Source organism: Anser cygnoides, chromosome 34 (assembly GCF_040182565.1).
Source record: "Anser cygnoides isolate HZ-2024a breed goose chromosome 34, Taihu_goose_T2T_genome, whole genome shotgun sequence".
Lineage (NCBI taxonomy): Eukaryota > Metazoa > Chordata > Aves > Anseriformes > Anatidae > Anser > Anser cygnoides.
The window spans coordinates 322455-350421 of NC_089906.1; the positions used below are offsets into that span (position 1 = coordinate 322455).

Sequence of the window (27967 nt, forward strand, 5' to 3'; positions counted from 1 at the left end):
GGGTGGTGGTGGGGGGAGCCTCATGGGGGAGAGCTCCCACGTGGGCCCCGGCCGCATTTTGAATCCCCCCCCCCGCGCCTCCAGCCAATCAGCGGCAGCCCACCTCCCGGAGCCGCTTGCCGATTGGCCGAAGCGCGGCGAGGGGGGGGGGGGGGGGGGGGGACGGGACCATCGGGGTGGGAGGGAGGGGGGGGGCTTCGCCTTGAACCCGCGGCGGGCGGGCCCACCCTCGGGGCGTTGCCGCTTTAAGAGCGGGGGCGGGGCCGGGGCGGGTCACGTGACAGCGGGGGTGGGGGGCGGAAGCGGCGCGGGGCGATGGCGGGGCCGGGGCTGCGCGTGAACGCGGCCTTCGCCGAGCGCTACGGGCGGTACCGGCGGCGCGAGGAGCTGCAGCGGCGTGAGCGGGGGCGGGGCCGCCGGCACCGGGGGGGGGGCGGGGTCACGGGGGGGCGGGGCCACCGGGATCCCGGGAGGCGGGGCTACCGGGACAGGGGGGAGGCCGGGATTAGGGGGGAGAGTGGGATTAGGGGGAATACCGGGATTCGGGGAGACCGGGATTGGGGGAGACTGGTATTGGGGGGGGCATTGGGATTAGGGGAGACTGGGACTGGGGGAGACCGAGATTAGGGGGGTCACCTGGACTAGGGGGGATACTGGGATTGGGAACACCAGGATTGTGGGGGACACAGGGATTGGGGGGACACCAGGACTAGGAGAGACTGGGATTAAGGGACACCAGGGATTAGGGGGACAAAGGGACTAGGGTGGTCACCGGGGCTAGGGGGGGATACCGGTATTAGGGGACACGGGGACTGGGGGGATGATGGGTTTGGGGGGATACTGGGATTGGGAACACTGTGACTGGGGGGAGACTTGGATTGGGGGTACACCAGGATTGGGGGGGATACAGGGATTTGGGGGACACCAGGACTAGGAGAGACTGGGATTAGGGGGATACCAGGATTGGGGACACAGGGATTTAGGGGGGCATCAGGATTTTAGGGGGACATTGGGACTAGGGGACACCGGGATTAGGAGGACACCGGGATTAGGGGACACCAGCCCCCCCCCCAGTACCAATACCCCCCCCCCCCTCAGTCCAGGACCGCTATGGGGACACCGGCGCCAGCACCACGTCCGACTCGGACAGCAGCGGGGACGAGGTGGTGAGTTGGTTGGGGGGGGGCACTTTGGGAACCCCCCCGGGACCCCCCCGGTGCCCCCCCAACCCCCCGGTGCCCCCCCAATCCCCCCCCCGCAGCCCCTGGACCCCCGCCTGGAGCGGGATTTCTACCGCACGCTGGCCCTGCTGAAGACCAAGGACCCCCGCATCTACCAGCGGGACGCCACCTTCTACAGCCACCCAGGTAACGGGGGGGGGTCGTGTGCCCCCCCCCGGGGTGCTGTGACCCCCCCCGGGGTGCTGTGACCCCCCCCCCCCCCGGGGGTTGTCCCCGCATCGTCCCCGCTGTCCCCAGAGTCGTCGTCGTCGTCGTCGGAGAGCGAGGGCGAGCGGGCGCCGCAGCCGCTGTACCTCAAGGACTACGAGCGGAAAGTGGTGCTGGAGCAGGACGGGTGAGGGGGGGGCGGGTTTTTTGGGGGGGGCACTTTATTTTTGGGGGGGGGGCAAGGATGAGCCCCCCCCCCCGCTTCCTTTTTCCCCCAGCAAATACGTGGACGAGGAGGAGGAGGAGGAGGACGCAGCGGCCAAGAGGAAGAAGGTGGGGGGGTGGTTTTTTTGGGGGGGCTGGTTTTTTTGGGGGGGGGGGGCGTTTTGAGGGGGGGGGCACCGCTGTTTGTGCCTCCCCTCCGCCCCCCTGACCCTGTTTCTGTCCCCCCCCCCCGGTTCAGAGGGCGGCCTCCAAGAGCTACGTGGAGGAGCAGCAGGAGCTGAAGGAGAGGTGGGGACACGGTGGGGGGGGACACGGGGACAGGGGGGGCACACGGGGACCTGGGGGGGGGGCACGGCAGTGGCGTGACCGAGTGTCCCCCCCCCCCCCCCACCAGCTTCCGAGCCTTCGTGGCCGATAGCGAGGAGGAGGAGGAGGAGGAGGAGGGGGGCTCGGCGCTGCTGCGGCGCCGCAACCGGACGGCGGAGGAGAAGGTGAGGGGTGGGGGGGGTTGGGGACATAGGGGGGGGCACGGGGGGGGCGCTGTGTCACCTCTGTGTCCCCTCTGTGTCCCCTCTGTGTCACCTCTGTGTCCCCCCCCCAGGCCCGCGAGGAGGAGGACTACATCCGCTGGCTGAAGGGACAAGGGGACATCCCCGAGGAGGAGCCGCTGCGGGACCTGGTGAGGGGCTGGGGATGTCCCCGTGTCCCCCTGTCCCCGTGTCCCCCTGTCCCCGTGTCCCCCTGTCCCCGTGTCCCCATGGCCCTATGTCCCCATGTCTTCATAGCTCTGTGTCACCATAGCCCCGCGTTCGTGTCCCCAAGCCCCATGTCCCCAAGCCCCCTGTCCCCATGTCCTCACTGCCCTGTGTCCCCGTGTCCCCAAGCTGTTTCTCCCTATGTCCCCAAGTCCTGTGTCCCCAAGCCCCCTGTCCCCACGTCCTCTCAGCCCCTTGTCCCCAAGCCCCGTGTCCCCGTGTCCCCAGGCCCCTTGTCACCATGGACCCATGTCCCCTTGTCCCCACAGCCTGTGTCCCCATGCCCCATGTCCCCAGGCCCCGTGTCCCCATGTCCCCAGGCTCCGTGTCCCCACGTCCTCAGGCCCCCTGTCCCCATGTCCCCACACCCCGTGTCCCCACACCCCGTGTCCCCAAGCGCTGTGTCCCCATGTCCTCAGGCCCCGTATCCCCACACCCCATGTCCCCAAGCCCCTTGTCCCCGTGTCCCCACGCCCTGTGTCCCCACATCCCCATGTCCCCACACCCCGTGTCCCCACATCCCCATGTCCCCATGTCCCCACACCCCGTGTCCCCACACCCCGTGTCCCCACGCGCTGTGTCCCCATGTCCCCAGGCCCCGTATCCCCACACCCCATGTCCCCAAGCCCCTTGTCCCCGTGTCCCCACGCCCCGTGTCCCCTGTCCCCATGTCCCCACGCCCCGTGTCCCCTGTCCCCATGTCCCCACACCCCGTGTCCCCACGCGCTGTGTCCCCATGTCCCCAGGCCCCGTATCCCCACACCCCATGTCCCCAAGCCCCTTGTCCCCGTGTTCCCACATCCCCGTGTCCCCACGCCCCGTGTCCCCGCAGGTGCCCTTGCAGCGCTACTGGACCGACCCGGCGCTGGACCCCGGGGAGCGCTTCCTGCGGGACTACATCCTCAACCAGGGCTACCGCGAGGAGGAGGAGGAGGAGGAGGAGGAGGAGGACGAAGAGAACGGCGGCGAGGGGTGAGCGGGGACACCCCCTCGTCCCGTCCCCCCGCCCCTCGGGGACACCGCTGTCCCCTCACCGCCGTGTCCCCCCAGGGCCCCCCGGCCTGAGCGTGGCCGATTCCTCGGACGAGGGCGAGCTCTTCCTGGCCCGGCAGGAGGACTTCGAGCGCCGCTACAACTTTCGCTTCGAGGAGCCGGGGGCCGAGCAGGTGGGGAGGGGGAACCTTGGGGGGAGGACACAAAGGGACAACGGGGACGGGGGGACGCTGACGGTGCCCCCCCAGGTGAAGACGTACCCCCGGAGCATCGCCACCTCGGTGCGGCGCCGCGACGAGCGCCGCAAGGAGAAGCGGGAGCAGGTCCGGGAGAGGAAGAAGAAGGTGAGCGGTGCGAAACGAGTGGGGCTGGCCGGGGGGGGGGGTCCCAGACCATCCGTCCCTCACCCGTCTGTCCCCTCCCTGTCCCTCTGTCCCCCCCCCGCCCCGTTCCCGTCCGTCTGTCCCCAGGAGAAGGCGCGGAAGCGGGAGGAGCTGAAGCAGCTGAAGAACCTGGAAGCGGGAGGAGATCGCCGCCCGCCTGGCGCGGCTGCGCGAGGCCACCGGCAACGCCGCCGTCGGCTTCTGCGAGAGCCAGCTCGAGGGGACTTCGACCCGGCCCAGCACGACCGCATGATGGCCGTGGGTCCCCAATCCCCCCATTGTCACAGCTCGTCCCCAGCCTGTCCCCAACCCCGTGTCCCCGCGTCCCTCTGTCCTCGCGCCGTCCCCACTGGGATCGGCTCCATCCTGTTCGGCCCCGTCCCGTCCTGCTGCGACCCTTTTCCTCCTGTCCTGTCCCTGTCCTGTCCCCTCTGACCCCCCTTCTTGTCCCCTCGTTGTCCCCATCCCGTCCTGTCCCCGTTCTTGTCCCCTCGTTGTCCCCATCCCACCCCAACCCTCTGTCCCCGTCCCCATCCCTGCTGCTGGGGTTCTTTCTCTCTCCCCTCGTCCTCAGCCTGGCTTCGTGGCGATCCTCCCCGTCCCATCCCCCTGTCCCGTCCCCCTCCTGTCCCCTGTCCTGTCCCCGAGACCCCCGCCGTCCCCACTGACCCCCACCCCGTGCCCCCCCCCCAGGAGGTTTTTGGGGACAACTACTACGGCTGCGGCGAGGAGGAGAAGCCGCAATTCGAGGACGAGGAGGGACGAGGAAGGGCCAGAGGGTGAGTAGGGCCGAGGCCACCGCCCCGAGGCCACCGCCGCCCCCTCGAGGCCACCACCGTGTCCCCCCCGAGGCCACCACCGCCCCCCCCAAAGTCCCTAACGTGTCCCCCCCCCCCACAGACTGGAACTGGGACGCGTGGAGCGGCCGCCGGGAGCCGCACTGCGAAGACCCCGACTTCGTGGTGCGTCTTCCTACCACCCCCGTGACACCCGGGGGGGGTGGGGGAAACCTGACCCCCCCCCCCTTGTCCCCCCTTAAGATGGACGCTGACTACGACCCCGCCGCCCCCCGGCCCCCAGGAAGAGGGAGGCGCCGGCGCTGGGCAAGAAGCGGCGCCGGACGCGCTTTCGGGAAGCGGTGGAGCGGGAGAAGCCGGCTTTCGACCCCGGTAACGTGGGGGTCCCCCCCCTTTGAGATCCCGATCCCCTCCCTGGGGGGTTACTGAGCCCCCCCCCCCCCCCCAAATTTTGGCACAGCCACCGGCACCTTTGAGCAGTACCTGGACGAGTATTATGGGCTGGACTACGAGGACCTGGTGGGGGACCTGCCCTGCCGCTTCAAGTACCGCAACGTCGTCCCCTGCGACTTCGGCCTCACCACCGACGAGGTAGAGCCCCCCGGGGGGGGCACACACCCCTGCCCCCAGCATCCCGTGACCCCCCCAGGATCCTTACACCCCCCATTTTGCTCCCCAGATCCTGGCCGCTGACGACAAGGAGCTGAACCGCTGGTGCTCCCTGCGCAAGACCTGCATGTACCGGTGAGGGGGGGGGACATTTTTAGGGTGTGTGGGGGGCTTTGGGGTGTCCCTGCTTGTGTCCCCCCTGATTTTGCAGGGGGGGTCCTCGCCTGCAGGTCGGAGCGGGAGGAGCGGCAGGATCAGGCCAACTACAGCCGGCGGGCGCAGAACACGTGGAAGAAGCGGCAGATCCTAAAATCCCTCGCGGCCACGTACGTGGGGATTGGCGTCACGGGGGGGGCAGGGGGAGCACCACAGGCTGGGGGGGCATTACAGGCTGGGGGGGTCACTACAGGCTGGGGGGTCACACACGACCCCCTCACCCCCCCTCAAAATCCCTGCAGCACGGAGGAAGAGCCCGAACCGGCCCCGGCCCCGAAAACCAAAGTGGGGAAGAAGCAACGGGACAAGCGGCGGCAGCGAGCGGGGGCCCCCGGCCGCGTCCGCGCCCCCCGGCCCCTAACGGGGGTCCGGCCGCGGGGTACGGCCCCCTGGGGGCTTCCGTGCGCCTGGGGGCGCGACTTCACCGGGAGGCGGCTGCAAGCCTTCGGCCTCAACCCCCGGCGCCTCCGCTACCGGCAGCTGCTGCGGCAACGGCGGCGGCAGGAGGGGGGCACGGTGAGACCCCCCCCAAACTTTGTGTCCATCCCCCCCCACCTTGTGTCCCCCCCCTCAAAATGAGGCGATGCTGAGCTTCAAGTACACCTTTAATGGGACGGGCGGCCGAGGGGGGGCCTGAGCCACAATAAATAAACCCCGACCCTCGCCGCGAGCAGCGTGACGGCCGAAACGACCCCATTTTGGGGAGGGGGGGGACACATGCTCCTGGGGGGGCACGGGGGACAGTTTCCAGGAGTGGGGTGCGGCAAGGTGTTGGGGGGGGGGGATTCGGCTCGTGTTTGTGTTTGTGTCCCCCCCAGCCCCTTGGGAACGGAAAAACAGCCCTGAGCGTGCAGCGACCCTGAGGGGAAGGGGGGGGGGGCTCAGGGTTGCCCCCCCCGGGGCTCATCCAGTGTACGGTTCCCCCTCGTTGGGGTGGGGGTCCCCGAGTGCCCCCTCAGAGGAGGACGAAGTCGTCCCCCCGTTTTCTACCCCTGTGGCGCCGGGGGGGGCCGGCGGGGGCGGCGAGCGCGGCTCCTCCAAGCCGTGCTCCTGCGCCCGGCCCTCGGCCACGGTGAACATGGGGTAGCGCTCCTTGCCGGGGGGGCCTCCAGCACCTTTTTTTTTTTTAAGAAAAAAAGGAAAAAAGCAGCGTTAAGGGACTGGGGGGGCCTTAAGGGTGCCCCCCCAGGAATAAAAGCACCGGGGGGGGGGGGGGGACACTCACGCGGGCCAGCTCGGCGCACAGCTCCTCCAGGTCTCGCCCGCGGCGCGCGTAGAAGCCGATGGCGCAGCTCGGGTCCATCTTGGCGAAGGGCAGCTTGCGGGGGGAGCTGCAGTGGAAGGACTGGGGAGGGGGCGGTGGGGGGGGGGGGGGGCGTGGCGCCCCACGGAGCCCCCCACCCCCTCCCGTTAGCCCCCCCCCCCTAATTAATGCTCCGCGTCCTTTCCTTTCTTTATCTTCCCCCCCATCCCCGGCAGCTCGCACCCACCTGCAAGGGGAAGGCGTCGCGGGAGGTGTCCACGAAGGGCTGGCAGTAGTGGGGGTCCAGGTACAGCAGGAAATTGTCTGGGGGGGGGGACACACACACAGGACACTCACGGGGGGTGGCGGTGACACCGGGGCCGCGGTGACACCGGGGAGGGGTCGGGGGGCTCCACGGTACCTTGGAAGCCGACGAAGTAGAGGGAGTGCCGCGGCCTCCCCCGATGATCCCCACGCAGGACTTGAGCTTCAGCAGCTCCTGTGGGGGGGGACATGGAGGGAGGCGGTGACACGGCCACGGGGACGGCGGTGGCCTTCACCGGGAGTGGAGGCCGGCCTCGTCCCGGGACGAGGGGACGGGAAACGGGGCGAAGGGACGGGAAACGGCCCCGTTTTGCGCCCCCCCCGCCTCGTGCCCACGGGGTGGAGGATGGCGCCGCGGTGGCCTCGGCGGCGGCGTGGGGCGGAGGACGGTGCCGTGGGGTGGAGGACACCTCCGTGGGGGCCTCCCCGTGCCCCCGGGGACGGAGGCCGTCCCCTCCTTGCCCCCCCGGGGACAAAAGCCCCCACCCCCCAAAAAAAACACCCCATAGCCTCACCTTCATGCCCTCCACGTAGCCGGGGTTGAGGCGCTCCCCGCCCAGCCTCACCGGCACCAGCACCAGCACGGCCCCGTTGGCGTCCCCCTGCACGAGGCTGGCCACGTCCCCCTTGTACACTGCCGAAATTTGGGGGCGGGGGGGGTGCTCAGCCTTGATTCCCCCCCCCACACTAAAAAAAAAAAAAAAAAAAAAGGGGGAAGGCTCCGTGCCCCCCAGCACCCACCGGTGCAGTCCTGCGAGACGTAGACGGCGAGCCCGGCGGCCTCGGGGCGGCTCTCCACCGCTTTCCTGCGCGGGACGGGGACACGGGGGGGGTGACCCCATGGGGGTGTTTTTTGGGGTGGGGGGTCTCTCCCCGAGCCCCCCCCCCCCCGCCCCGGAAGGTTCTCACCTGAGGATGTGGGCGACGATGGAGGGCCCGTACCAGTCGCCGGCCCTCTTCCCCGCGCCGCGCCCCAGCTCCACCAGCCGGTGGATGCCGAAGGGCGCCCGCGGGTGGTCCCCGAAGCAGGCCACCAGCGCCCGGTGCCACCGCTCCGCCTCGGGGGGGCGCGGGGGGGACAGCGGGGACCCCCCAGCGCCTCCGACCACGTCCAGTCTAGGAACAAGCAGCGGGGGGGTTAGGGGGATTTTTTTTTGGGGGGTTGGGGGGGTGGCATCCCTGTCCCCGTGTCCCCATCTCGTCCCCGTCCCTGTCCCCATCCTTGTCCCCCTGTCCCCATCGCTGTCCCAGGGGACACGGGGACACCCCAGGGGACCCCAAAACATCCCAGCCCAGAGCAATATGGGATCACCAGGGACACGGGGACACCCAGGGGACACGGGGACACCCAGAAAACCCCCAAATACCCCAAATGAGAGCAATATGGGATCACCAGGGACGCCCAGGGGATACAGGGACACGCCAGGGGGACAAGGGGACACTCCAGGGCACCCCAAAACATCCCAACCCAGAACAATCCGGGATCAACAGGGACATGGGGACAACCAGAGGACACGGGGACACCCCAGGGGACCCCAAAATTTCCAAACCCGGAGCAATACGGGATCACCAGGGACGCGGGGACACCCAGGGGACACGGGGACACCCAAAATAACCCCAAACCTCCCAACCCAGGACAATATAGGATCACTGGGGACACCCAGGGGATACAGGGACACCCCAAGGAGACACGGGGACACCCAAAATAACCCCAAAACCCCCAACCCAGGACAATATAGGATCACCGGGGACACCCGGGGACACCCGGGGACACCCTCGACCCAGAGGACACGGGGACACCCCAAGAGACCCCAAAACATCCCAACCCAGAGCAATACGGGATCACCAGGGACGCGGGGACACCGAGGGGACACGGGGACACCCAAAATAACCCCAAAACCCCCAACCCAGGACAACATACGATGACTGGGGACACCCAGGGGACACCCAGGGGACACGGGGACACCCAAAATAACCCCAAAACCCCCAACCCAGGACAACATACAATGACTGTGGACACCCAGGGGACACCCAGGGGACACGGGGACACCCAAAATAACCCCAAACCCCCCAACCCAGGACAATATAGGATTACTGGGGACACCCGGACACCCGGGGGACACCCAGGGGACACCCAGGGGACACCCAGGCCTCTTCCCAGCCTCTCCCCCGACCCGCGCCCAGCGTGGGGCTCCAGGGAAGGATTTTGGGGTGCCGTGGGGGGGGGGTTCCCCGAGCTTCGCGGGGTCCCCACCTCGCCCCAGGAGGTGCAGGAGCAGCCCCTGGGCCAGCAGCATCTGCCCCGAGCGCAGGGCGCAGCCCCAGCCGCCGTCGGTGCTCCAGGCGGTGCCGGGCAGCGGGGGAAGTCGCGCCGGTACGTCAGCCACAGGCGGGAGCAGAAATCCCGGCGGAAGCGCTCGGCGTCCTCTGGGGGGGGGGGACACAAGAAAATTTGGGGGTCCCGGAGGGTCCTGGGACACCCCCCCCCCCCCCTCGTCGCGCTCACCTTCCGTTGCCAGGCAGTAGGCACGGCCCAGGAGGTGCAGCGGGGCCGCGGGGCTGAAGCGGGTGCGGGGTCGAAGGGTCCAGCCTATGGGGGGGGGGGGACAGACACAACCGGGACCCCCCGGGACGGTCGGTGACTCCCCCCGGGATGGTCGGTGACCCCCTCCCCTAATAAGGACCCCCCCCCAAAAAAATCTCCCAGGACACTCAGGTCCCCAAAACGGCCCTACAAGGGCCCTGTCCCCCCACTTGTCCCCCTGTGTCCCCCCCCCCGACCCCATTTCTCCCCCCCCCAAGGACCCCTGAGCCTCCCGTACCCCCCGGGACCCCCACGGTAACCCCTGGTCCCCATCCCAAGACCCCCGGGAACCCCCGAGCCATTACCCCTGTCCCCAAGCACCCCCTGAGCCCCCGGGACCCCCCCCAATACCCCCCCGGTGACCCCCGGTCCCCCCCAACCCCATTACTCCCCTCCCCAGGACCTCCTGAGCCCCCCGTACCCCCCAGGACCCCCCCGGTAACCCCCGGTCCCCATCCCAAGACCCCCAGGACCCCACCGACCCCACTAAACCCCCCCCAGGACCTCCTGAGCCCCCCATACCCCCCGGTAACCCCCCCCCCCAAGGCCCCCCTGTGCCCCCCCCCCCGACCCCGTTCACCCCCCCCAAAGACCCCCTGAGCCTCCCGTACCCCTCCAGTACCCCTCCCACCCTTCCGGTACACCCCCGGTAACCCCTCACACCCCCCCGGTACCCCCCGGTGCCCCCCAGTAACCCGTTCCCCATCCCAAGCCCCCCGGTGCCCTTCCGGTGCCCCCTAACACCCTCCCGGTACCCTCCCGGTACCCCCCCGGTGCCCCCGGTCCCCATCCCAAGCCCCCCGGTGCCGCCCCGGTGCCCCCCGGTACCGGCCCCCACCATATCGGACGCTGTTCAAGGCCGACAGGAAACGACCCCGCACCCGCTGCCCCTCACCGGGCCCGGAACCGGAACCGGAGCCTTCACCGGGCCCGGCACCGGAAGCGGAAGCGGAACCGGGGCCGGGAGGGGCCCCGCGGCCGCCGCCCCCCCCCGCCGCGGGCCCGCGCTCATGGCGGCGGCGGCGGCGCGCGGGGCGGGGCGGGGCCCCGGCGGCGGGGGGCGTGGTCCCGGCGGCGGGGGGCGGGGCCAACGGGCACGGCCGCCGCCATTTTCGGTGAGGGCAGAAACCGGAAGCGGCGTCGCGGCCGGGCGGAAGTGGGGGAGGTTTCCATGGTGACGGGGCCTGGTGCGCCACCTGGGGCCTTTGGGGGGGGGCATTTGGGGTCACGTTTTGGGGGGGGGACAGGGACATTTGGGGACACATTATGGGGGGGCACACGGATATTTGGGGTCACACTTGGGGGGACACGGGGATATCTGGGGTCACGTTTTTGGGGCTCACAACATTTGGGGTCACATTTTGTGGGGGACACACAGATATTTGGGGTACCATTTGGGGGGGCAAGACATGGATTTGGGGCGCCCTGATGGATTTGGGGGTCCCTATTTGGGGTGCCCTGATGGAGCTGGGGTGCCCCAATAGGGCACCCTGGTGGATTTGGGGTCCCCACGCACTTCTGGGGTGCCCTGCTTAGGATGGGGCCCCTGGTGGATTCGGGGTTCCCTATGTGGGGCACCCTGAAGGATTAGGGGTGCCCCGAGGGATTTAGGTTTCCCTATTTGGGGTGCCCTGAGGGATTTGGGGTGCCCTGAGGGATTTAGGGTTCCCTATTTGGGGTGCCCTATTTGGGGTGCCCTGAGGGATTTGGGGTGCCCTGAGGGATTTAGGGTTCCCTATTTGGGGTTCCCTATTTGGGGTGCCCTGAGGGATTTGGGGTGCCCTGAGGGATTTGGGGTGCCCTAATGGATTTGGGGTGCCCTGGTGGATTTGGGGTGCCCTGGTGGATTTGGGGTGCCCTATTTGGGGTGCCCTAATGGATTTGGGGTGCCCTGGTGGATTTGGGGTGCCCTATTTGGGGTGCCCTGTTTGGGGTGCCCCGATGGATTTGGAGTTCCCTATGTGGGGCACCCTGAAGGATTTGGGGTGCCCTGGTGGATTTGAGGTGCCCTATTTGGGGTGCCCTGATGGATTTGGGGTGCCCTGGTGGATTTGGGGTGCCCTATTTGGGGTGCCCTGGTGGATTCAGGGTTCCCTATTTGGGGTGCCCTATTTGGGGTGCCCTGATGGATTCAGGGTTCCCTATTTGGGGTGCCCTATTTGGGGTGCCCTGATGGATTTGGGGTGCCCTATGTGGGGCGCCCTGAAGGATTTGGGGTGCCCTATGTGGGGTGCCCTGATGGATTCGGGGTTCCCTATGTGGGGCGCCCTGAAGGATTTGGGGTGCCCTGGTGGATTTGGGGTGCCCTATTTGGGGTGCCCTGGTGGATTCAGGGTTCCCTATTTGGGGTGCCCTATTTGGGGTGCCCTGATGGATTTGGGGTGCCCTATGTGGGGCGCCCTGAAGGATTTGGGGTGCCCTGGTGGATTTGGGGTGCCCTAATGGATTTGGGGTGCCCTGGTGGATTTGGGGTGCCCTATTTGGGGTGCCCTGGTGGATTCAGGGTTCCCTATTTGGGGCGCCCTGAAGGATTTGGGGTGCCCTGGTGGATTTGGGGTGCCCTAATGGATTTGGGGTGCCCTGGTGGATTTGGGGTGCCCTATTTGGGGTGCCCTGGTGGATTCAGGGTTCCCTATGTGGGGCGCCCTGAAGGATTTGGGGTGCCCTGGTGGATTTGGGGTGCCCTAATGGATTTGGGGTGCCCTGGTGGATTTGGGGTGCCCTATTTGGGGTGCCCTGGTGGATTCAGGGTTCCCTATGTGGGGCGCCCTATTTGGGGTGCCCTGATGGATTTGGGGTGCCCTATGTGGGGCGCCCTGAAGGATTTTGGGGTGCCCTGGTGGATTTGAGGTGCCCTATTTGGGGTGCCCTGATGGATTTGGGGTGCCCTGGTGGATTTGGGGTGCCCTATTTGGGGTGCCCTGGTGGATTTGGGGTGCCCTGGTGGATTTGGGGTTCCCTATGTGGGGCGCCCTGAAGGATTTGGGGTGCCCCGGTGGATTTGGGGCGCCCACACCCCATTGGGACTCCCCGGTTGGGGTCGGGGGGTCCCGACGGGGTCGGGGTTCCCCGGGCAGGTTTTGGGGTGCAGGCCGGGGCCTGCCCGCTGGGCGCGGACGGCCAGACGCGGGCAGCCCCAGACAGACAGACGGCCGGGGCGACCGGTTCGGCGGCCCCGCCCGGCGCCGGGGGGGGTCGGGGATTTTGGGGGGGCCTCGGGGATTTGGGGGGGGCTCGGGGAATTTTGGGGGCCTCGGGGATTTTAGGGGGGCTCGGGGATTTTTGGGGGCCTGGGGGAACCCTTAAAGAGGGGTTGGGCACCTCCAGAAGGGATCTGGGGGGGGGGGCTTGGGCAAATGTGGGGGCTCAGGCACATTTTGGGGGGGCTTGGGGATATTTGGGGGGATTTGGGGCACATTTTGGGGGATTTGGGGCACATTTTGGGGGTTTTGGGTACGTCTCAGAGGCTCGGGTGCATCTGGGGGGCTGAATTTGGGGGGGGGGCTCGAATTTTTAGAGGGGGGGCTCAGGGGTGTCCTGGGGGCTCGGGGATGCCCACGGAGGGGGTTGTGCCCGTCTGGGGGGGGCTTGGGCACACCTGGGGGGGTCACACACACCTGGGGGGGTCACACACCCCTGGGGGGGGGTCACACATATTGGGGGGGGTCACATACCTGGGGGGGTCACACACACCTGGGGGGGGGGCACACACCTGGGGGGGTCACACACACCGGGGGGTCACACACACCTGGGGGGGGGGCACACACACCTGGGGGCACACACATTGGGGGGGGCACACACATCTGGGGGTCACACACACCTGGGGGGTCACACACACCTGGAGGGGGCACACACACACATTGGGGAGGGCACACACACCTGGGGGGGGGCACACAGCTGGGGGGCACACACACCTGGGGGGGTCACACACACCTGGGGGGGGCACACACATGGGGGGGGGCACATATCGGGGGGGGCACACACACACCTGGGGGGGTCACACACACCTGGGGGGGGGGCACACACCTGGGGGGGTCACACACACCGGGGGGGGTCACACACACCTGGGGGGCACACACATTGGGGGGCACACCCAGATTGGGGGGGGCACACACCTGGGGGGCACACACACATTGGGGGGGTCACACACACCTGGGGGCTCACACACACCTGGGGGGGGCACACACACCTGGGGGGGGGGCACACAGCTGGGGGGGGCACACAGCTGGGGGGGCACACACACCTGGGGGGCACACACCTGGGGGGGGGCACACACACCTGGGGGGGCGCACACACCTGGGGGGGGTGCACACACCTGGGGGGGCACACCCAGATTGGGGGGGGGCACACACACCTGGGGGGGGGCACACACCTGGGGGGAGCACACACACCTGGGGGGGTCACACACACCGGGGGAGGGGGTCACACACCTGGGGGGGTCACACACATTGGGGGGGGCACACACACCTGGGGGGGCACACACACCTGGGGGGGTCACACACACCTGGGGGGGCACACACCTGGGGGGGCACACACATTGGGGGGGGGCACACACACCCGGGGGGGGCACACATTGGGGGGGGCACACACACACCTGGGGGGGTCACACATTGGGAGGGGTCACACATGGGGGGGGGGTCACACCTGGGGGTCACACACACCTGGGGGGGGTCACACATTGGGGGGGGGCACACACACAATGGGGGGGTCACACACACCTGGGGGGCGGAGAGGGGCTCGGACACGTCCCTGGAGGGCTTTGGGCACCCTCGGGGGGGCACCTCGGGGGTCCTCGCCCCCGCCCCCCCCCCCTGCCGGGATGAAGGGGGGGGGGAGGAATTTTGGGGGGGGGGCGGCCCAAATTCAGGAGCTGCCCCCGCCCCGCCCGGCCCCGCCCGGCCCCGCCGCGCCCCACCGGAGGCAGCGCAGCGCGGCGGAGCGGCGCCGGGTCCCCGCGGTGAGTCCCGGGGGGGGGGCACCGGGGGGGGCACCGGGGAGGGGCGGGTAAGGAGAGAGCGACCCCCGCGCCGCCCCCACCACCCCCAGCACGGCCCCCCCCCCCCCCCCAGCGGGAACGGGTGGGGAAACTGAGGCACGGGGGGGGGGCGGCTGGGTTTTGTAAGGGGGGGCCAAGTAAGGACCCCCCGCTCCCCCATTTCCACGGACCCCCTCATCCCATTCCCACGGCTCTCGGGACCCCCCAAATTCCCATAGCTCACAGACCCCCCCCCTTCCCCATTCCCACGGTTCCCTGGACCCCCCCCATTCCTACGTCTCTCCAGACCCCCCCACCCCATTCCTAAAGCTCTTAGGACCCCCCCCATTCCCGGGGCTCACAGACCCCCCCCCACCCCATTCCCACAGCTCTTGGGACCCCCCACCATCCCCATGTCTCTCAGGACCCCCCCCCCAATTCCCACAGCTCTCAGGACCCCCCCCCATTCCTACAGCTCTCGGGACCCCCCCACCCCATTCCCGGGGCTCTCAGGACCCCCCCACCCCATTCCCACGACTCTCGGGACCCCCCACCCCATTCCCACAGCCCCCCCCATTCCCACATCCCTCAGGACCCCCCCACCCCATTCCCACAGCCCCCCCCCATTCCCATACCCCACAGCCCCCCCCCATTCCCACGTCCCTCAGGACCCCCCCACCCCATTCCCATACCCCACAGCCCCCCCCCACCCCATTCCCACAGCCCCCCCCCCCCATCCCATTCCCCCCCCCCCCAACCGGTGCCACCCCCGCCAGGCTGGGTGCCCCGGCCCCCCCCCCCCCCCCTTCCCTCCCTTCTCCGGCAGCGCCCCGGGGGCCCGGCCGCACCCATCCCACCCACCCCAAATATTTGGGCAGGTTCCTGGGGGGGGGGGGGGGGGGGATTTTTTTTTTTGGGGGGGGGGGGGGGGAGCCCCCAACCGCGGTGGGTGCCCGCGGCGCCCCGAGCCGGCGTGGGCGCGAGGGAAGGGCGAGACGGCGGCGGGTGCCCGCGGGCAGCGACGCGCAAAGGGGTGCGGGGATCCCACGGGGGGGGGCACCCATGGGTGGGCAGGGATCCCACGGGTGGGGGGGGGGGCACCCAGGTGAGCGTGCGCGCACGTGCGCACGGAGAAACCCCCCCCCACACACACCCCGGGGGTGGGGAGCACCCATAAAAGCGCATGCGCTGGCACGGACCCCACGCGAGCACCCACGCGTGTGGTCAGCACCCGAAGGGGGTGAGCGTGCCCCCCCCCCCCCCCCCCGTGGGTGTGCAAACGTGCGTGGCCCTCCCCGCCCGCCGGCACACGCGTGTGGGGCCGTGGGGGTGCACCCGCGTCCGTGCACGCACGGGGGGCGTCGGGGAGCCCCGTGCACACGCGTCGCTCACCCACACGTGGTGCACACGCGTGTGGGGAGCCCCGTGGTGGTGCACACGCGTGTGGGGCCGTGGGGGAGCCCTGTGGTGGTGCACACGCGTGTGGGGCCGTGGGGGTGCACCCGTGTCTGTGCACGTGTGGGGGGCGTCGGGGGAGCCCCGTGCACACGTGTTGCTCACCCACACGTGGTGCACATGCGTGCGGGGAGCCCCGTGTTGGTGCACACGTGTGCGGGGAGCACCGTGTTGGTGCACACGCGTGTGGGGCCGTGGGGGAGCCCCGTGCACACGTGCCCAGCAACGCGCGTGAGTCGCACGCGCGTGTAGCCATAGCATGAGCGCCCACACGGCTCCCGCGTGTGTATCCACGGCGTGAGCACCCACGTGAGCTGCACACGCGTGTGTCAATAGCGAGCACCCATGTGAGCTGCACGCGCGTGTGTCGGCATAGCGTGAGCACCCACATGAGCCCCACACGTGTGTATCCATGACACGAACACCCGTGGGTGCCCCACACGTGTGTATCCACGACACCAACACCCATGGGTGCTCCACATGCATGTATCCACAGTGCGAACACCCATGGGTGCCCCACACACGTGTTAATGACACAAACACCCACAGGTGTCCACATGCGTACAGCCATGACATGAACACCCACGGGTGCTCCACAGACGTATATCCACAACACGAACACCCATGGGTGCCCTGCACACCTGTAACCACAACACGAGCACCCACGAGTGCCCTGCACACACGTATCCACGACACGAACACCTATGGGTGCCCCACACACATATATCCACGACATGAACACCCATGGGTGCCCACATGCATATATCCATGACATGAGCACCCATGGATGCCCCACACACATATATCCACAAAACGAGCACCCATGGGTGCCCACACACATATATCCACAACATGAACACCCATGGGTGCCCCACATACATGTACCACAACACGAACACCCATGGGTGCCCACACGCATATATCCACGATATAAACACCCATGGGTGCCCACAAGTGTTTACCCATGACACCAACACCCACGGGTGCCCACACGCATATATCCACGACATGAGCACCCATGGGTGCCCACACACATATATCCACGATATAAACACCCATGGGTGCCCACACACATATATCCACGATATGAACACCCATGGGTGCCCCCCACATGTATATCCACAACACGAGCACCCACGGGTGCCCACACGCATATATCCACAACACGAGCACCCATGGGTGCCCCCCACATGTATATCCACAACATGAGCACCCACGGGTGCCCACACACATATACCCACAACACGAGCACCCATGGGTGCCCCACAGACATGTATCCATGACATGCCCACCCATGGGTGCCCCCACTCACACCCCCCCCCCCCCCCTGCAGGCCCAGCGGACCCCACCCCCCCACCCCCCCCGCCCCGGTGCCCCCGCCATGTAGCCGCGCGCGCCGCCCGCCATGGAGCCGCCGGACAACGCCATCATCGCGCTGCACTACAACTACACGGGCAAGCTGCATGCCGGGCGCTACCGCGGCAGCCTGCGGCCCGAGGCCGTCGCCTTCCTGGCCGTCTGCGGCGTCATCGTGCTGGAGAACCTGGTGGTGCTGGTGGCCCTGTGGCGCGACAAGAAGCTGCACTCGCCCATGTACTACCTGCTGGGCAACCTGACGCTCTCCGACCTGCTGGCCGGCGTGGCCTACACCGCCAACATCGCCATGTCCGGCGCCACCACGCTGCGCCTGACGCCGGCGCTCTGGTTCCTGCGCGAGGGCGGCGTCTTCGCCACCTTGGCCGCCTCGGTGCTCAGCCTGCTGGCCATCGCGGTGGAGCGGCACCTCACCATGGCGCGGGTGGCGGTGGCCCGCGGGGACAAGAAGGGGAGGATGCTGGCGCTGGCGGGGGCCAGCTGGGGGCGGCGGTGGCGCTGGCGGCGCTGCCGGGCCTGGGCTGGAACTGCCTGGGGGACCTGGCGGCCTGCTCCACCGTGCTGCCGCTCTACTCCAAGGGCTACGTCTTCTTCTGCGTGGCGCTCTTCCTCGCCATCCTGGTGGCCATCGTCATCCTCTACGCCCGCGTCTACCGGGCGGCGCGGGGCAGCGGGCGGCGCCTGGGGGGGAGGCGGAGGGCGCGGGCCTACCTGGCGCTGCTGCGGACGGTGGCGGTGGTGGTGGGGGCCTTCATCGCCTGCTGGCTGCCCCTCTTCCTCCTCCTGCTGCTGGACGCCTGGGGGTGCCCGGGGCGTGCGCCGTGCTCTACCAGGCCGATTATTTCCTGGGGGTGGCCATGGCCAACTCCCTGCTCAACCCCCTGCTCTACACCCTGACCAGCCGGGAGCTGTGCCGCGCCGTCGGGAGGCTGCTGGGGGCGGGGGCTGCTGCCGTGACCCCCCCGGCGAAGGGACCAGGAGGGGGCTGCCCGGCACCGGGGGAAGCGGGAGCCGCTCGGGGACGGCGAGGGCGGAGGGGGGACACCAGCGGCTCGACGGGGCCCCAGGGGGAAAGGGGCGCAGGGGGGCAGGGGTGATGTGGGGGGGGCCTGGCGCTGTCCCCGTCCTTGTCCCCGTCCCCGTGTCCCCGTCCCTGTCCCCATCGCATCCCCATCCCTGTCCCCCCCCCATCCCCGTCAAGCCTGGGGGGTCCCCGTCCCCGTCTTGTCACTGTTGTTGTCCCCCCCCCCCGTGACCCCACTGCTCTCTTTGCTTCCCCCCCGCTCAATTTTTTTGTAACGCGTTTGTAATAAAAAAAGCCGATTTTGGAGCTTTTTGGAGCCGCTGGGCTTGCTGAGTCCCCTCCCGCTGGGGACAGCGCGGGGGACACCGAGAGGTCCCCAGCCGAGGGGGGCAGCGGGACAGGCCCAGCCGCGGGGTGACACGGGGATGCTCAGGGTGACACGGGGACGCTCAGGGTGACACGGGGACGCCAGAACGTCCCAACCTAGGGTAATGTGGGGACACCCCAGGGGACGTGGGGACACCCAAGGGACACCGAAATGTCCCAATCCAGGGTGACACGGGGGGACCCAGGGGACACGGGGACACCCCAGGGGACATGGGAACACCCCAGGGGACACGGGGACACCAGAACGTTCCTGTGCAGGGTAATAGGGAGATACCCCAGGGACACGGGGACACCCCAGGGGGCAGGTGACACCCAGATGCCCCAGCCCCGGGTGGCACGGGGACACCCCAGGGCACAGGGGGACACCCAGGGGACACGGGGATACCCCAGGGGACAGGGGTCACCCAAGGGCCACCGAAATGTCCCAATCCAGGGTGACACGGGGGGACCCAGGGGACACGGGGACACCCCAGGGGACACGGGGACACCAGAACGTCCCTGTGCAGGGTAATATGGGGACACCCCAGGGACACCCCAGGGGGCAGGTGACACCCAGGGGACCTGGGGACACCCCAGGGGACGTGGGGACACCCAAGCGACACCAAAATGTCCCAATCCAGGGTGACACGGGGACACCCCAGGGCACAGGGGGACACCCAGGGGACACGGGGACACCCCGGGGACATGGGGACACCCCAGGGGGCAGGTGACACCCAGACGCCCCAGCCCCGGGTGACACGGGGACACCCAGGGGACACCCAGGGGCCACCCAGGGGACACCCAGCAGACCCGCGGCCACCCCAGGGGCCACCCAAGGGCCACGGGGCCACCCCCTGTGACGCACGCGCCACCCACGTGACTCAGGGGCCACACCCCCCGTGACGTCACGCCCCCCACCCCACCCCCTTCTGACCCCTCCCCCCCGAGGACTTTTATTCTGGCGGGAAACCCGAAGGGGGGGGGGGGACACGCGGCGCGGGGGCGTGGCCTGCGGGTGACGTCACGGGCGGTGGGCGTGGCCAGAGGAGGAGGGGGCGTGGCCAAGGCGGGGGGGGACTCTTACTGTGACGTGGGCGCCGCGCGCTGCTTAGTCACGGCCCCCCCCGCCCCCCCCTCCCGCACCGCCCCCCGCGCCGCCAGCAGCCGCCGGGGCCGCGCCATGGCCGGGTGAGCCCCCCCCAGCCCCCCCCTCCTCGGGACCCCCCCCTTCCCCGGGACCCCCCCGTCCCCGGGACCCCCCCCCTCCAGAACCCCGCCCCCGGGACCGCCCCCCCCCGCTCCCTTTGCTCCCCCCCCCCCCCGGTTTGTTTACACCGAGGAGAGGGGGGGCCCAGTCCTCCCCCCCCCCCCCCCCCCCCGGTTCGGTGTTTTTGGGGTTAGGGTTGGGGTTCCCCCCCCCCCAAAAGAAAATATTCGGGGGGGGGGCACTGGGATAGTTGGGGGGGGGGGGAGGGTGGGGTTACGGGGGGGGGAGGGACTGGGACCCCCCCCCCGTGCCTCAGTTCCCCCCGCGTGTATCAGGGCTGACACCGGGGTCCCCCCCCCCCGTGCCCCCCCCGTTCTACCTGGAGGTTCCCTTCCCCTGCCCCCCCCCCGCCCCCCTCCCCCCCGTGCCTCAGTTTCCCCATTGGGTGCTGGGGATCGTGGGGGGCCCCCACCATTCCTATGCCCCCCCTTTCCCCTGTGCCTCTTCCCCCCCCCCATGCTCCAGGGATGATCCGCGGGGGGGGTCCCCTTCCCCTTCCCCCCCGTGCCTCAGTTTCCCCAAATGCCCCAGGGACGATCTGGGGGTGCCCCCTTCCTGCCCCGTGCCTCAGTTTCCCCCCTTATGCTCCAGGGATGACCCTGGGGGGCGAGGAGTGTTGTGTCCCCCCTGTGCCTCAGTTTCCCCAAATGCCCCAGGGACGATCTGGGGGTGCCTCTTCCCCCCCGTGCCTCAGTTTCCCCCAAATGCCCCAGGGACGATCTGGGGGTGCCTCTTCCCCCCCCCCCCCGTGCCTCAGTTTCCCCCAAATGCCCCAGGGATAATTTGGGGTCCCCTTCCTCCCCGTGCCTCAGTTTCCCCAAATACCCCAGGGATGATCTGGGGGTGCCTCTTTCCCCCCTCCCATGCCTCAGTTCCCCCCAAATGCCCCAGGGACGATCTGGGGGGGTGCCTCTCCCCCCCGCCCGTGCCTCAGTTTCCCCGTCCCCCCCTCTAACCCCTCCTCTCTCCCACAGCTCCGCCGCCGCCGCCGTCCCCGCGCCGCCCCCCGGGAGCCCCGCGGCCCCCTCTTAGCCCACCCGTAACCCCCCCGGACACCCCCCAACCCCCCCCCCACCTCCCGAGCCCCCCGGGGGGGGCCTGCCATGCTCCTCCGGCCATGTACGCGCCCGAGTGCCAGGCGGAGGTGACGCCGTCGGGGCAGGGGAACCGCTCGTTCAGCTACACCCTGGAGGAGCACCCCAAGCACGCCTTCGGCATCATGAACCAGCTGCGGCTCAGCCGGCAGCTCTGCGACGTCACCCTGCGGGTGCGCTACCGCGACGCCCCCGCCGACTTCCCGGCCCACAAGGTGGTCCTGGCCTCGTCCAGCCCCGTCTTCAAGGCCATGTTCACGGCCGGCCTGCGCGAGCAGGCGATGGAGGTGGTGCCCATCGAAGGGGTGCACCCGCGGGTGATGGAGCGGCTGGTGGAGTTCGCCTACACGGCGTCCATCTCGGTGGGCGAGCGCTGCGTGCTGCACGTGATGAACGGCGCCGTCATGTACCAGATCGACAGCGTGGTGCGCGCCTGCTGCGACTTCCTGGTGCAGCAGCTCGACCCCAGCAACGCCATCGGCATCGCCAACTTCGCCGAGCAGATCGGCTGCGCCGAGCTGCACCAGCGCGCCCGCGAGTACATCTACATGCACTTCGGGGAGGTGAGCCGTGAGGCGGGGCGGGAGGGGGCTGGGGGGGTGGGGGGGCCTCATGGGGGGGGTGGGGGGAGAGCCCCGTGGGGACGGCGGGGTCATGGGGGGGGTGGGGGAGAGCCCCATGGGGCTGGGGGTCCTGGGGAGGTTTGGAACTGGGGGGTGTGGGGAGAACCCTGAGGGTCTGGGGGTCCTGGGGGGGTGGGGAGAGCCCCGTGGGGACGGGGGCCCTGGGGAGGTTTGGAATTGGGGAGTGTGGGGAGAGCCCCAAGAGGCTGGGGAGGGGTTGGGAGGGGATGGGGGGGGGGTCCTGGGGGGTGGGGAGAGCCCCATGGGGATGGGGGGGTCATGGGGAATGGGGGAGACCCCCGTGGGGATGGGGGGGTCATGGGGAATGTGGGAGACCCCCATGGGGCTGGGGGGTGGGCAGAGCCCCCTGGGAATGGGGGTCCTGGGAGGTTTGGAACTGGGGGGTGTGGGGAGAGCCCCAAGAGGCTGGGGGGTTGGGAGGGGATGGGGGGGGGTCCTGGGGAGGGTGGGGAGAGCCCCATGGGGATGGGGGGCTCATGGGGGGTGTGGGGAGAGCCCCGTGGGGATGGGGGACCTGGGGAGGTTTGGAACTGGGGGTGTGGGGAGAACCCTGAGGGTCTGGGGGTCCTGGGGGGTGTGGGGAGAGCCCCGTGGGGATGGGGGGGTCCTGGGGAATGGGGGAGACCCCCATGGGGATGGGGGGCCTAGGGGTGTGGGGAGAGCCCCCGTGGGGATGGGGGGGCTGGGGAGGTTTGGAGCTGGGGGGTGTGGGGAGAGCCCTGTGGGGATGGGGGGCTGGGGAGGTTTGGAGCTGGGGGGTGTGGGGAGAACCCTGAGGGTCTGGGGGTCCTGGGGGGTGGGGAGAGCCCCGTGGGGATGGGGGTATCATAGGGGGTGTAGGGAGAGCCCCATGGGGATGGGGGGTATGGGGAGGTTTGGAGCTGGGGGGTGTGGGGAGAGCCCCGTGGGGATGGGGGGTCATGGGGAGCATAGGGGGGTCCTGGGGAAGAGGGGAGAGCCCTGAGGGGGTAGGGGGCCTGGGGAGACCCCTGTGGGGCTGGGGGGTGCTGGGGGTGTGCAGAGACCCCCGAGGGGCTGGGGGTCCTCGGGAAGGGGGGGAGGCTTGGAACTGGGGGGGATGTGGGGAGCCCCTTATGGCGCTGGGGGTCCCGGGGGACGTGGGGACCCCTGGGGGGGGCTCTAGGGGACGGGGACAGGCTCTGCATCCCACCGGGGCCCCCGACAGACCCCGTGGACCCCCCCCCACTCCCCCCGGCGGCTTTCCACTTGAAGGCGCCGGGTGATGCCGGGATTGCCGGAATGGGGGGGTCACCGCATGTCTCCCCCCCCCCCAAAAAAACCAAACCAGGTCTCGAAGCAGGAGGAGTTCTTCAACCTGTCGCACTGCCAGCTGGCCACGCTGATCAGCCGCGACGAGCTGAACGTGCGCTGCGAGTCCGAGGTGTTCCACGCCTGCATCAACTGGGTGCAGTACGACTGCGAGCACCGGCGCCCCTACGTGCAGGCGCTGCTGCGCGCCGTGCGCTGCCACGCGCTCACCCCGCACTTCCTCCAGCTGCAGCTCCAGAAGTGCGAGCTGCTGCGCTCCGACGCCCGCTCCAAGGACTACCTGGCGCAGATCTTCCAGGACCTCACCCTCCACAAACCCACCCAGGTGCTCCCCGGCCGGGCCCCCAAAGTCGGGCAGCTCATTTACACGGCCGGCGGCTACTACCGCCAGTCCCTGGGCTACCTGGAGGCCTTCAACCCCCGCGACGGTTCCTGGGTGCGCCTGGCCGACCTGCAGGTGCCCCGCAGCGGCCTGGGGGTTGCGTGGTGGGGGGCTCTTCTACGCCGTGGGGGGCGGAACAACTCCCCCGACGGCAACACCGACTCGGCCGCCATCGACTGCTACAACCCCATGACGAACCGCTGGTCGCCCTGCGCCCCCATGAGCGTCCCCCGCAACCGCATCGGGGTGGGGGTGATCGACGGCATGATCTACGCCGTGGGGGGTCGCACGGCTGCGTGCACCACAGCAGCGTGGAGAGGTGAGGCCGGGGGGGTTAACTGCGGGGGGGGGGGGGGGCGGGGGCAAGGATTTGGCCTGGGGGGAAAGGATTTGGCCGGGTGGGGGCGAGGAGGTGCCCTGGGGGGGCACAAGGAGCTGCCCTGGGGGGGCAAAGGAGCTGCCCTGGGGGTGCAAGGATCTGTCCTGTTGGGGCACAAGGAAGCTGCCCTGGAAGGGGACAAGGAGCTGGCCTGGGGGGGTGCAAGGATCTGTCCTGGGGGGCACAAGGAAGCTGCCCTGGAAGGGGACAAGGAGCTGGCCTGGGGGGGGTGCAAGGATCTGCCCTGGGGGGGCACAAGGAGCTGCCCTGGGGGGGCATGAGGATCTGTCCTGGAAGGGGACAAGGATCTGCCCTGGGGGGCACAAGGATCTGTCCTGGAAGGGGACAAGGAGCTGTCCTGGGGGGGGGGAGCAAGAATCTGTCTTGGGGGGGCACGAGGATCTGCCCTGGGGGGGCGGGGGTGGGTGCAAGGAGCTGCCCTGGGAGGGGCAAGAATCTGTCCGGGGGGCACAAGGATCTGTCCTGGAAGGGGGCAAGGAGCTGCCCTGGGGGGTGCAAGGAGCTGCCCTGGGGGGGCAAGGATCTGTCCTGGAGGGGGGGAGGAAGAATCTGTTGGGGGGAGGGCACAAGGATCTGTCTTGGAGGGCAAGGAGCTGCCCTGGGGGGGGGCACAAGGGTCTGTTTGGGGGGGGGGGGGGCAAGGATCTGCCTTGGGTCCAATAACGCCAGCCCCCCCCCCAGGGGGAAAGAATCTGCCCCAGGGCTGACACAGAGCTGCCCTAAATGTGGGGGGAAAAGGGGGCCGTTCTGCTCCGGGGGGCACAGATCTGCGGGGGGGGGGGCACAGATCTGCCCCAGTGCTGCTGAAGCCCCCAGGGGTGTTTCTGCGGGGAAATACCCACCCCAGGTCCATTAACACAAGCCTCGGGGTGGGGGTGGGGGGGGACAGGTTTACCCCGACTGTAATAACATGAGTTTGGGGGTGTCTGGGGGGGGGCAGCCATAAATAAGCCCCCAGGGCTGGTAAGAGGGCTGCCTTGGGGGGGGGGCACAGAGTTGCTTTGGGGGGGGGGGGGGGATTAGACCCACCCTGGTGCCAACAGCAGGACCCCAAGGCTGCTTGGGGGGGGGGTTGTCCCAAAAGGATCCTGCGTACCCCAAGATTTGGGATGGGGGGGGCTTTATCCCTGTCATATTTGTGTCTGTCCCCCCCAGGTATGAGCCGGAGCGGGACGAGTGGCAGCTGGTGGCCCCCATGCTGACGCGCCGCATCGGGGTGGGGGTGGCGGTGCTCAACCGGCTCCTTTACGCCGTGGGGGGTTCGACGGCACGGCCCGGCTGCGCTCGGCCGAGTGCTACCACCCCGAGCGGGACGCCTGGAGAGCCATCGCCCCCATGGCCAGCATCCGCAGCGGGGCCGGTGAGACGGGGCTGGGGGGTCCCGGGGGGGGCGAGGAGGGGGGTTTTGGGGGGGGCAGCCTGAAAAGAAGGGGTTGGGAGAGGAAAAACGGGGGCTGGGAGAGGAAAAATGGGGGTCTGGGAGAGCAGGGAGACGGCTGCTGGAGCCCTAAGGAGGGGAGGGGGGCTGGGGGTCCTAAGGGGTGAAGAGGGGGATTTTGGGGGGGCAGCCTGAAAAGAAGGGGCTGGGAGAAGAAAAACGGGGGCTGGGAGAGGAAAAATGGGGTTTGGGAGAGCAGGGGGACAGCTGCTGGAGCCATAAGGGGGGGGCAATGAGATGGGGCTGGGGGGTCCCAGGGGGCGAGGAAGGGGCTTTTGGGGGGGCAGCCCGAAAAGAAGGGGCTGGGAGAGGAAAAACGGGGGCTGGGAGAGGAAAAATGGGGTCTGGGAGAGCAGGGAGCCGGCTGCTGGAGCCCCAAGGAGGGGGGGTCCCAGGGGGTGAGGAGGGGCTTTTGGGGGGGGCAGCCTGAAAAGAAGGGGCTGGGAGAAGAAAAAAGGGGTCTGGGAGAGCAGGGAGATGGCTGCTGGAGCCCCAGGGTGGGGGGGAGCAATGAGATGGGGCTGGGGGGGTCCCAGGGGGTGAGGAGGGGGCTTTTGGGGGGGGCAGCCTGAAAAGAAGGGGCTGGGAGAAGAAAAGAAGGGGCTGGGGGCAATGAGATGGGGCTGGGGGTCCCGGGGGGCGAGGGGGGGATTTTGGGGGGGCAGCCTGAAAAGAAGGGTCTGGGAGAAGAAAAAAGGGGTCTGGGAAAGGAAAAATGGGGTCTGGGAGAGCAGGGAGACGGCTGCTGGAGCCCCAAGGGGGGGCAATGAGATGGGGCCGGGGGGTCCCAGGGTGAGGAGGGGGATTTTGGGGGGGGCAGCCTGAAAAGAAGGGGCTGGGAGAAGAAAAAAGGGGTCTGGGAGAGGAAAAATGGGGTCTGGGAGAGCAGGGAGATGCTGCCAGAGCCCCAAGGGGGGGGGCAATGAGATGGGGCTGGGGGGGTCCTAAGGGGTGAGGAGGGGGATTTTGGGGGGGGCAGCCTGAAAAGAAGGGGCTGGGAGAAGAAAAAAGGAGTCTGGGAGAGGAAAAATGGGGTTTGGGAGAGCAGGGAGGTGGCTGCTGGAGCCCCAGGGTGGGGGAGCAATGAGATGGGGCTGGGGGGGGTCCCAGGGGGTGAGGAGGGGGCTTTTGGGGGGGCAGCCTGAAAAGAAGGGGCTGGGAGAAGAAAAAAGGGGTCTGGGAGAGGGAAAATGGGGTTTGGGAGAGCAGGGAGGTGGCTGCTGGAGCCCCAAGGGGGCTGCAGGGAAGGTTTGGGGGGTGTCTTTGTTGGGGGGGGGGGGGTGTTATGGGTTAAGGGTTATGGCTTTTTGTGGGGCGCGGGGCTGAAATTGGGGGGATTTAGGTTAAATAAGGGTAGAATTCTTCCCTCTGAGGGCCCGGGGAAGGAGCTGAGGGCGCTGGAAGCGCTCCCGGCCAGGCTGGAGGGGGGGGGGGGGGCAAATTCGGGCACCTGCCCCGCCGGGACGGGACTTTGGGGGTCCCTTTTACCCCCCCCAAAAAAAAAAAAACCTCGTTCCTCGTCCCGGGCAGGGGTCTGCGCCCTCAACAACTGCATCTACGCCATGGGGGGCTACGACGGCAGCGACCAGCTCAACAGCACCGAGCGCTACGACGTGGAGAGCGACAGCTGGAGCTTCGCGGCGCCCATGCGGCACCGCCGCAGCGCCCTGGGCGTCACCGTCTACCAGGGCAAGATCTACGTGCTGGGTAGGCCCGGGGGGCGAGGGGGGGTCTGGGGGGGTCTGGTGGTGGAAACGGAGCCCTAAAGGCTTTAATTGTTTTTTCGGGGGGGGTTTGGGGAGATGGGGGGGTTCTGGCGGTGGAAACGGAGCCCTGAACTCTCCAATTTTATTTTTTTTGGGGGGTTCTGGCGGTGGAAACGGAGCCCTAAAGGCTTTAATTATTTTTTTGGGGGGGGGGTTGGGGAGATGGGGGGGTCTGGTGGTGGAAACGGAGCCCTAAATGCTTTATTTTGGGGGGGGGGGGGGGGGTTCTGGTGGTGGAAACGGAGCCCTAAACGCTTTAATTGGGGGGGGATGCTCTACGTGCTGGGTAGGCCTGGGGGGTGAGGGGGGGGACTTGGGGGGGGCCTGGGGGGTTCTGGCGGTGGAAACGGAGCCCTAAAGGCTTTAATTATTTTTTTTGGGGGGGGTTTGGGGAGATGGGGGGGTCTGGTGGTGGAAACGGAGCCTAAAGGCTTTAATTATTTTTTTGAGGGGGGGTTTGGGGAGATGGGGGGTTCTGGCGGTGGAAACGGAGCCCTAAACGCTTTAATTATTATTATTTTTTTTGGGGGGGGGGGGGTTGGTGCGCGCAGGGGGCTACGACGGCCACACCTTCCTGGATTCGGTGGAGTGCTACGACCCGGCCGAGGACGCGTGGACGGAGGTGACGCGGATGACGTCGGGGCGCAGCGGCGTCGGCGTGGCCATCACCATGGAGCCCTGCAAGCCGGGCGACCGCAAGGCGGGCGAGCGGCGCGAGTGCCCCTGCTAGCCCCGGCGCCGCCGTGGGGGACGGACTGCGTGCCGCGGCACCGGGGGGGGGGACACAGACACGCAGGAGCGGCGTTTTTTATTTTTACCCCCCCCACCACACCACTATCCGTTCCCCACGGCGGCAGCCCCACGCCTTCGGACTGAGCGGCACCAGGGACAGCTCGAGGGGCTGCGGGGCTCTCCCCCACCCCCCAAAAATCCCCCCCCCACCCCCCCCAACAAAAGCTCCCGGCCGGGGAGGGG

General features: G+C 68.8%; 4 protein-coding genes across 4 annotated transcripts; 3 read left to right on the forward strand and 1 right to left on the reverse strand.

Moving 5' to 3' along the window:
• Positions 1-238: 238 nt before the first annotated feature.
• Positions 239-6042, forward strand: KRI1 (KRI1 homolog). The gene is given in 22 exon segments (XM_066986465.1): positions 239-397; positions 1099-1166; positions 1262-1367; positions 1479-1575; positions 1667-1721; positions 1852-1901; positions 2008-2104; positions 2215-2292; positions 3201-3326; positions 3400-3534; positions 3610-3705; positions 3832-3876; positions 3878-3959; positions 3962-4002; positions 4438-4508; positions 4637-4706; positions 4785-4817; positions 4820-4913; positions 5002-5132; positions 5221-5285; positions 5381-5476; positions 5609-6042. Coding segments are annotated over 22 exon segments (2055 nt in total). The 5' UTR covers positions 239-315; the 3' UTR covers positions 5946-6042.
• Positions 6043-6329: 287 nt separating this feature from the next.
• Positions 6330-10922, reverse strand: ATG4D (autophagy related 4D cysteine peptidase). Its single transcript, XM_066986464.1, is given in 13 exon segments — positions 6330-6481; positions 6592-6711; positions 6857-6933; positions 7031-7066; positions 7069-7108; positions 7449-7567; positions 7675-7739; positions 7843-8026; positions 8029-8049; positions 9188-9292; positions 9295-9360; positions 9440-9523; positions 10356-10922. Coding segments are annotated over 13 exon segments (1473 nt in total). The 5' UTR covers positions 10783-10922; the 3' UTR covers positions 6330-6352.
• A 6151-nt stretch (positions 10923-17073) lies between these two features.
• On the forward strand, positions 17074-21010 carry S1PR5 (sphingosine-1-phosphate receptor 5). The gene is given in 5 exon segments (XM_066986392.1): positions 17074-17803; positions 17806-18129; positions 18132-18256; positions 18259-18419; positions 20953-21010. Coding segments are annotated over 5 exon segments (1119 nt in total). The 5' UTR covers positions 17074-17352.
• A 22-nt stretch (positions 21011-21032) lies between these two features.
• KEAP1 (kelch like ECH associated protein 1) lies at positions 21033-27935 on the forward strand. Its single transcript, XM_066986462.1, is given in 7 exon segments — positions 21033-21635; positions 23026-23662; positions 23665-23707; positions 24944-25038; positions 25041-25148; positions 26757-26933; positions 27544-27935. Coding segments are annotated over 7 exon segments (1779 nt in total). The 5' UTR covers positions 21033-21095; the 3' UTR covers positions 27723-27935.
• Positions 27936-27967: the final 32 nt, after the last annotated feature.